Source organism: Eptatretus burgeri, chromosome 1 (assembly GCF_056783735.1).
Source record: "Eptatretus burgeri isolate ZD-2024b chromosome 1, Ebu_testis_v1, whole genome shotgun sequence".
In the NCBI taxonomy this organism is placed as follows: Eukaryota; Metazoa; Chordata; class Myxini; order Myxiniformes; family Myxinidae; genus Eptatretus; species Eptatretus burgeri.
This window is the reverse complement of record NC_140961.1, coordinates 133960097-133968082: the sequence shown is the minus strand read 5'-3', so window position 1 is coordinate 133968082 and position 7986 is coordinate 133960097. Positions and strand designations below refer to the sequence as shown.

At 41.7% G+C, this 7986-nt stretch overlaps 2 protein-coding genes across 4 annotated transcripts in view; one reads left to right on the top strand and one right to left on the bottom strand.

Moving 5' to 3' along the window:
- Nucleotides 1-7986, top strand: part of LOC147035473 (uncharacterized) — a 270907-nt gene that overhangs the window by 258840 nt on the left and 4081 nt on the right. Inside the window, exon 4 of one of the 2 annotated variants that reach the window (XM_085899199.1) lies at nucleotides 3008-3534. The exons of the other annotated variant lie outside the window; for it this stretch is intronic. The gene's annotated coding sequence lies outside the window, so the exon portion shown is untranslated. Of the gene's footprint in view, nucleotides 1-3007; nucleotides 3535-7986 lie in introns of those variants that run through there. 2 annotated transcript variants of the gene reach the window in all.
- The window catches only part of LOC147035472 (DNA topoisomerase 3-alpha-like), a 41162-nt gene continuing 37568 nt past the window's right edge, over nucleotides 4393-7986 (bottom strand). For both annotated transcript variants that reach the window (XM_085899225.1, XM_085899217.1), the window contains 2 exons: nucleotides 4835-4909; nucleotides 4393-4741 (listed from right to left, as the gene is read on the bottom strand). In XM_085899225.1, the coding sequence (XP_085755351.1) occupies nucleotides 4655-4741; nucleotides 4835-4909 (162 nt within the window). In that variant the 3' untranslated portion in view covers nucleotides 4393-4654. The remainder of the gene's footprint in view (nucleotides 4742-4834; nucleotides 4910-7986) is intronic.

The following is a 7986-nucleotide window of genomic DNA, read 5'->3' as shown; positions in this document are numbered from 1 at the left end:
AGGTGCCAATAATATTGTCCAGGCCATTTTAGGATTTCTGTGTGGAATGAGCTCAGATTTAGTAATTTTTCAGCTTTTTTTGTTTTGTTCCACTGCAAACAAAAGAAATATATTTGTGGATACCTAAATATTTTTTAATAACAATTTTCTGGAAGAAATAGTGCATTATTTGAAAAAAGTGCAAGGGTGCCAATATTTTTGGCCACGACTGTATATGCGTACACACATACATACATATTTTGTAGGATTTGGATTATCTGACAAAATATGTGCTTTTTCGCTTTTATTATACCTCCGGTGAGGTGGCATGTTTTCGGGTTGTGTGTATGTACATCCATGAAAATGTTCTCCGTTTTCTCTGCTTTCTCTGCAACTGCTAATTATCTGATTGACAAGAAATTTTCACCATAGATGCGACTACTAATGCAGTATTTTTTTTTTTACAATTATGACGTCATAAGTAACGTGGGGTGGCAGCCATGTTGGAAAAACGGGGAAACTGGAAACTCTAACTCCGAAACCACACCATGAAAAAAATTGAAGCTTGGCATCTGGCAACCACCCTGCGTGGGAAATAATAGTGATTTGACTATGATGTCATTGGTGAAGTGGTATCCCGGTGAAAATGTGACACGAAGAGCGCTGCATCCCATCAGTATGAAAATTTTTGAGGGTCATCTTGGGCTACATTGTAATTGGCAAAATAAATTGATGATGTCATCAGTCATATGGTTTGGCAGCCATATTGTTTTTAACATAAAACCTTCAAAAATCTTCTCTGTAATGGCTAAACAGATCGAGGTGAAACATTACAGGTATGATCACCTATCCATGAGGAACAAAAAGTTCACCACCTATGACATCATAGGTCACATGGTTTGGCAACTATGATTTTTTGAAGAATAAAAGTTTTAAAATCTTTTTCTCCAGAATGGCTTGCCAGATCAAGGGGAAACTTCACTTACATGTTCCCCAAGCCTTGGGGATACAAGTGTGTTCACGAATAATTAAAGGTCACATTGTCTGGCAGCCATATTGGTTTGAACGAAATTCATAAAAATTAAAAAAAAATCTTTCCCTTGAACCGCTTCTTCAGTTGATGTGACCGTCACAGTTATGATCTAGTAGACATATGGAATAGATGTTTTAAATTTCAACCTGATCGGATACATGGTCTGGCAGACAGAATTATTTAATATTTCAAATCTGGGTTCAGGGATTTAAATCAAACTTGATACAAGTATGTGTAATGATGTAATAATGTGGGTGGTGGCACAGTGGCAATGTCGAAGGTTGTTGTTTTAATTTTGCAAACATTTTTGTAAGATTTGTGATGATTGCATTTTACCTCAAGTGTCCCCATCCCCTTATTTATTGATTTGTCTCTGACTGACTTGTGCTTGGTGCAATTGCGGCCTTATATAGCCAGCACTCATACCCCCCCCACCCTTACCCCCCCCTTCCTCGCTGCGTGAGTCTTGCACATGTTCTGTCAATGTCCAGCCTGTGTGAAGTAGTACACGAAGCAAAACCATGGTTATAAAACACATGGAACAGCCATTAGTGGGTGTGATTTAGGTACGAAAGTACAATGGGGTTGATTTAGAGATTAAACATGAATGGGAAATGGGAGAAAGATACAGACATGAGGATAAAACGTGAGGGGGAATCTAACCCCACACATGATTCTGGTCGATGTTAATCGGGGTTTACATACACTTATGCAGATACTTATTAGGATGTAACTATCGCATAATTAACCCTGAAGTCATTTTATATTTTTAGTCATTTTTATAATTAACCCTGGTGTGTATGTATATATATATATATATATATATATATATATATATATATATATATATATATATATATATATATATATATATATATATATATATATATAAATAAAATGGATGTCGTGGTGCATTGTAGAGTAATCCTAATTGATAACGCTAACACTAAAAACCTCAACCATCTCCCCACCCCCCACACTCATTATCTCTGTCACCAAATGTGTATGGAGGTTATGTTTTCACCCTGTTTGTTTGTCTGTGAGCAGGATATCTCAAAAAGTTATGGACAGAATCGATCAAAAGTTGGTGGGCAGGTTGGGTGTGTGACAAGGGCCAATTGATTGAAATTTGGTGAAGATCTGGATCGAGATATAAGAATTTTTAAAGTGATTCTTCACCATTGAGAGATGGGGCCAAAAACGATATTTCAAAAAGTTATGGATGGATTATGACAAAGCGAGGTGACAAGAACAAGCCAATTCGATTTTGGTTAAGGAACAAATGCAGACCCAGCTTATCAGTGGGATACAAAACATAAACTGTTCAGCCTGGTGGAGGTATGCGCTCTATTAAGTGCTGCTCTCGTTATCGGTGTATTTAGACTCGCCCTATGCAGCCAATGGCAGGTGCCATGTTGGTCCGTGTGAAAATAAATTAGTGAAAAACAGTTCAATCTATTTGCATATTTATTTTTGTCAACGTTACATAAAAAACAGGGAGGCATCACTACTTTTTTCATAGGGCAGCACAAGTCGGCTGGTAGCATTAATGGCTGTGGGAACCGCAGTGTCGCTGATGCAACACCCTCTGTAGGTTCGGGCAGGAATTTGCAATTTGTTCACGGTGCCCGCAATAGTTCACCTACTCTTCACGAAGGACACCATGGGATCTTTAATGCCAACCAACTAATGTCGATTGATGGGATGCCCAGTTTAATGTCCATCTGAGGGACAGTGCACACATTGATGCCTCGCCCTGCCGGCGAGAGATCAGGGTGACAGTTTATAACTAGGTTGGGATTCAAACTCAGGCTCAACAGCTTTGAGGTGAGTGTCGTGTCACGTATCTGAGAAAGATGTGCATGCTGAATGTATAATCCCGTTTTGGGAGTTGATATCCTCCCGCCCACCTGTGCCTAAACCCCATCATTACCTCTGCCCACCGAAGGTGGATGGAGGTTATGTTTTCACTCCTGTCTGTCTGTCTGTGTGCAGAATATCTCACAAAGGTATGGACGGATTCAGATTAAATTTGGTGGGCAGGTTGGGGGTGTGACAAAGACAAATTGATGATTTTGGTGAAGAGCAAAATCTGGATCCAGGAGGAGTTATGCGCTCTACGGAGTGCCCTTCTAGTTGGCTGTGTATTTGGTGGATTCCCCCAAAGCAGCCACTGAGAACGATGTGAGAGAACAGATGTGAAAACTTGAACTGGATCATACTCGAACCTGCCAATTTTTTTTGCCCGGCTTGGTTCGGTCGTTCGGAAAAACTGGCCGACAGCATTTGGGGTGCTGTATTTCTGTCTCTGTTTCGTTCATTGATCTGGGTTTTCACTGAAGCACTTTCTTTGTCTTTTACCTCAAGTTAACATTTTAAAGAACAATTTTGAATGAATAAACTTAAAGTATTCAGCAAACATGTTCTGGCTTTTAGAACAACTCGTGATTTTGTATCGGGTTGGCCACGAAACCTGGCTCAACAGTTCAACTACGATAAAGCCTTTCAACAAACCACTTTAAAATGCAATAAAATGTCCAAGTTTTTCCAGATTTTATACATAGAAGTTTAGAGGGGCACAAACAACTTCGAAAAATGCCACCAACAACCTCAGAGAGCATAAAATTTGTGCAAAGTTACTTCGGTAAAAAAAAATTCTCCGTTTTTAAATTTTTTTATTTTTGGCCATGATCTTTTTTCCGGAGAATGGGTCTTCTATTATTTGGATGTCTGGATAAAAGAGGTTCGACTGGCTTGGTTCACATTTCCATCCACACAGAAATGATGTATCCTTGGACTATCAGTACACAAAATGGAGTGTGGGGGAAAAATTTATATTAATGTATTTTAAATTATAACAAATGGAGTTTCAGAAATGTAACTTTTATGCTGCAAATTGAATTGGCTGTCATTTCTGGCCAAAAGACTTTTGCCCTAAATGATAAGAAATGTGTTGTTCTGGAGCAGAGTGACCGAGCTGATAAATGAACCTTTGCTTAGAAATGTACGAAGTGGCTTTTCGTCTAAAGGACACGTCTACAGTCTGGGTGAATATCCCCCAACCTCTCTCTCACGAAAGTATAAAATGCTTTGAAATCTAAAATTGTTTTCAGTGCAAGCACGTGAGGAAGTATAGTTTCTCAGTGGCTTGTACTCCTTGGAACTGACCAAGTACCAAGTTAGAATAAAACTCTCTGATGTAATGTAGGAGTGAATTGAATCGGGTTGGTCTAACTGTTCACTAAAGTAAGAATAAATGAAATAGAACCAAATAATATTGCAATCAAATGGGGATTCTTAAGTTCATTGTACAAGGGTGAGAAGTGTATGGTGTATAATTAGGAAATAAATTGTTTTACAAGGAAGGACTTGTGTGGACATCAGTTTTATCAGTGTCGATAGGGTTTTTGTCGGATTTTATAATCAAATCGGACAAACGTTAAACTCTGTCTGAAGTCAAATGGGATTCCACAATCGACCAGTTAGAATCCTTCAGGAGGACAACGATCACAACAAGGTGGGTTTAAAAAAATCCACATCACAGTCATACTATAAAATTGCATTTGGAACAAGAAAGATCTGTCCATTTTCATCAACCCTCCAACAACACTGACCATGTGATAACATCCACTGTTTATAAAGTTACCCCTGTGTGTACAACTTCTCTGCAATGTTCAATGCTTCCTTGGCATTCAGCTTCAGTTTCCGGGATGCAAGCTTTTCCATTTCCTTGGGAATGACAGATAAACGGCATAAACGACGGACAACCAGAGATTGCAAGCACTGATACCCAAAATGTTGGCCCAACTACGCAGCGCGTACCACCGTGTCAAGGGCTTGAGGCCTCCACTTGCTCTTGGGCTTGCTCGTCACACTCAGAACCTTGGCTGTGGGGTTCTAAAAAATAAATACCAACACATAGAGTTCAATCCAACAGACAACAAACATATCAAGAGGATAAGAATGGAAAAAGGAAAGTCATTAATTACCTCTGTCACCGAAGGTGGACGGAGGTAATGTATTCACCCATTTTTCTGTCTGTCTGTTTGTTTGTGAATATGCTATTTCAAAAAGTTATGGACAGTTTTGGACAAAACTTGGTGCACAGGTTGGGTGTGTGACAAGAACAAGCCGATCAGATTTTGGTTAAGGTCGGATGCAGATCCGCCCTATCAGTGGGCTACAAAAGGTAAACTATTTAGCCTGGTGGAGGTATGCACACTCGTAGTGCCATTATCTAACTAATAAATGAGGAAATCTCTGTGTGTGTTTTATTCACTTTTCTCGACAACCGTTCATCCGATCTACTTCAAACTTGGCGGGTGTATTGCTGGGGACCCGAGGAAGTGCAGTGTCAAAAAAAAAGTAATACATTTTTTTTTTTTAGCTATAAACTGTTTTGAAAATCTTAACGCTCACGTTTGAATACCATAGTTATTGACATTTTACTTATTCCAAAATAGTTTTCTTCTTTACCCTGTAATTTTTTTTCTGTATTCTGTACTGTATTCTGACTAAACTGTTCTGATTCAAACACGTCTGAAGATAACCGTGCTAAGCGGGAGCGAATACGCGAGGCTATGCACCGTGCACGTGCAACAGAGTCAGACGAAGAACGAGATACACGCCTGGCATGCGAAGCTGCGCACAAGGCAAGGCGCCGCGCAGCTGAGTCAGACGAAGCACGAGATGCTCGCCTGGCAAGCAGCACTGCGCGTGAGGCAAGGCGTCGTGCAGCTGAGTCAGACGCAGCACAAGATACTCACCTGGAAAGCAACACTGTGCACAATGCTAACATGAGGGCAGAGGAGACCCCTCAGCAGCGAGAAGACCGGCAGGCAAGGGATGCCCGACGCCATCAGGACGTGCACCATGCGTGAGTGTGTACATCACCATGTGTTGAACTGTGTACAACGTTGAACATCACCATGTGTACCCGCCTGAGTTTCGACATACCCTCTGCCCATCTGGTGTGCCTCCCCATCGGATCACTCGAAAGGTGGGAATGGTGATCATGCTACCTCAAAACTTCGACCAGAACAACGGACACTGCAATGGCTCAAGGTATGTCATCGATCAGATCCTGCCCCATCTGTTGGTTGCAAAATCTGTGGTTGGTGTCAAGGCTGGACGCACACTCCTCATTCCACGCATCATCCTGAACCCATCTGACAACATCTTCCCTTTCACTCTGCGGCGTCGGCAGTTTCCAGTGAGACCCTGCTTTGCCATGAGCGTGAATAAGTCTCAGGGGCAGTCGCTACACTGTGTTGGGGTCTTCTGCACAAGAGACTTCTTCAGCCACAGTCAGTTCTACGTGGCGGCCAGCAGGGTTGGCAGATCAAGCAGCCTTCACATTCTTGCTCAAGATGGAGACAAAGAAGAAGCACAGCTTTCTCAGCAATGTAGTTTATGAAGAGGTGCTGACAATATAAAGCTATGTACATCTTAAGAACTCAACAAATTCGTGATGATTTTGAACGAGGGCTATCCTGAAGCTATTACTCCAAACGGCCCTGTTTAGGGCCATTTACCCCAAACGGCCCTCTTTAGGGCCATAAAATTTCTGAATCAAAGTTTTCATGCTACTTTGTTTTTTTTCTTTCTCTTTTTTAATTAAAAAAAACAAATAATATTGTATTCATAATGATTTAAATAATATTGTATTAAAAATGCTGTACCCCCTTTCCGGGAAGAACCCAACCGGTTTTTTTTTTTTAATTCCAAGAGGATCTTTCACCTTCACCGAGGCCTTTATCCCACTACAGAGAAAGATTTTGTATCTTTCTCTGTGAAAACCACTCATTATTTGCAGCAAGATTCTTTGGTAAAGACTCTGCAATGATGGATGTGAACGTTTCGAACGGGCACTGCACTAGTAGTTACAAATGCAATAAATGTTTTTTTTTTGTATACAAAGTCAAAGCTTGTGGAAGAGCTAGAATACAGAACAGAACAAAACAGTAAACATACCGACAGGAAAGTCGAGGAACAGAACAGGGAGACACTTGTAAAGAAGAATGGACAGGGGAAGAACAACTGGAGAAATAAGAAAGCAGAGAAAGAGACAGGAGGTGAACAAGCTAGATACAAGCTCAAGCATAAGTAAGGGGTTGAGAGAACATGAAGGGGAAACCTGGGTATGAAACAAACAAATGGAAAAATGGGGATGGGTGAAGGTAGAGAGGGTGCGGGGGACGTAACCTGGAAAAGAATGGGTGAAGGTAGAGAGGGTGTGGGGGACGTAACCTGGAAAGGAATGGGTGAAGGAAGAGAGGGTGCGGGGGACGTAACCTGGAAAAGAATGGGTGAAGGTAGAGAGGGTGTGGGGGACGTAACGTGGAAAGGAATGGGTGAAGGTAGAGAGGGTGTGGGGGACGTAACATGGAAAGGAATGGGTGAAGGTAGAGAGGGTGCGGGGGACGTAACCTGGAAAAGAATGGGTGAAGGTAGAGAGGGTGTGGGGGACGTAACCTGGAAAGGAATGGGTGAAGGTAGAGAGGGTGCGGGGGACGTAACCTGGAAAGGAATGGGTGAAGGTAGAGAGGGTGCGGGGGACGTAACCTGGAAAGGAATGGGTGAAGGTAGAGAGGGTGCGGGGGACGTAACATGGAAAGGAATGGGTGAAAGTAGAGAGGGTGCGGGGGACGTAACCTGGAAAGGAATGGGTGAAGGTAGAGAGGGTGCGGGGGATGTAACCTGGAAAGGAATGCGTCAGCTTGGGGAGGATTATTGAATGGAGAAAATATCATGAATCTGGATGGAGGATGGATGATTTGTGGTCAACAGTCATATTGAAGCCCTGAAGGGAAGAATTCAATAGAAAAGAATGAATAAGTTGGTTCTATAGGCAAGAGAAAAGATGAGTAAATGAGTGGAGGTGAAGCGTGAGTTTGTATTTTGGGAGTTTCATAAGAAGTGGCTTTCTCGCAGAAGGCCACGGCAGAGGGTTGGAGGAATCTGCGAAAAGATGA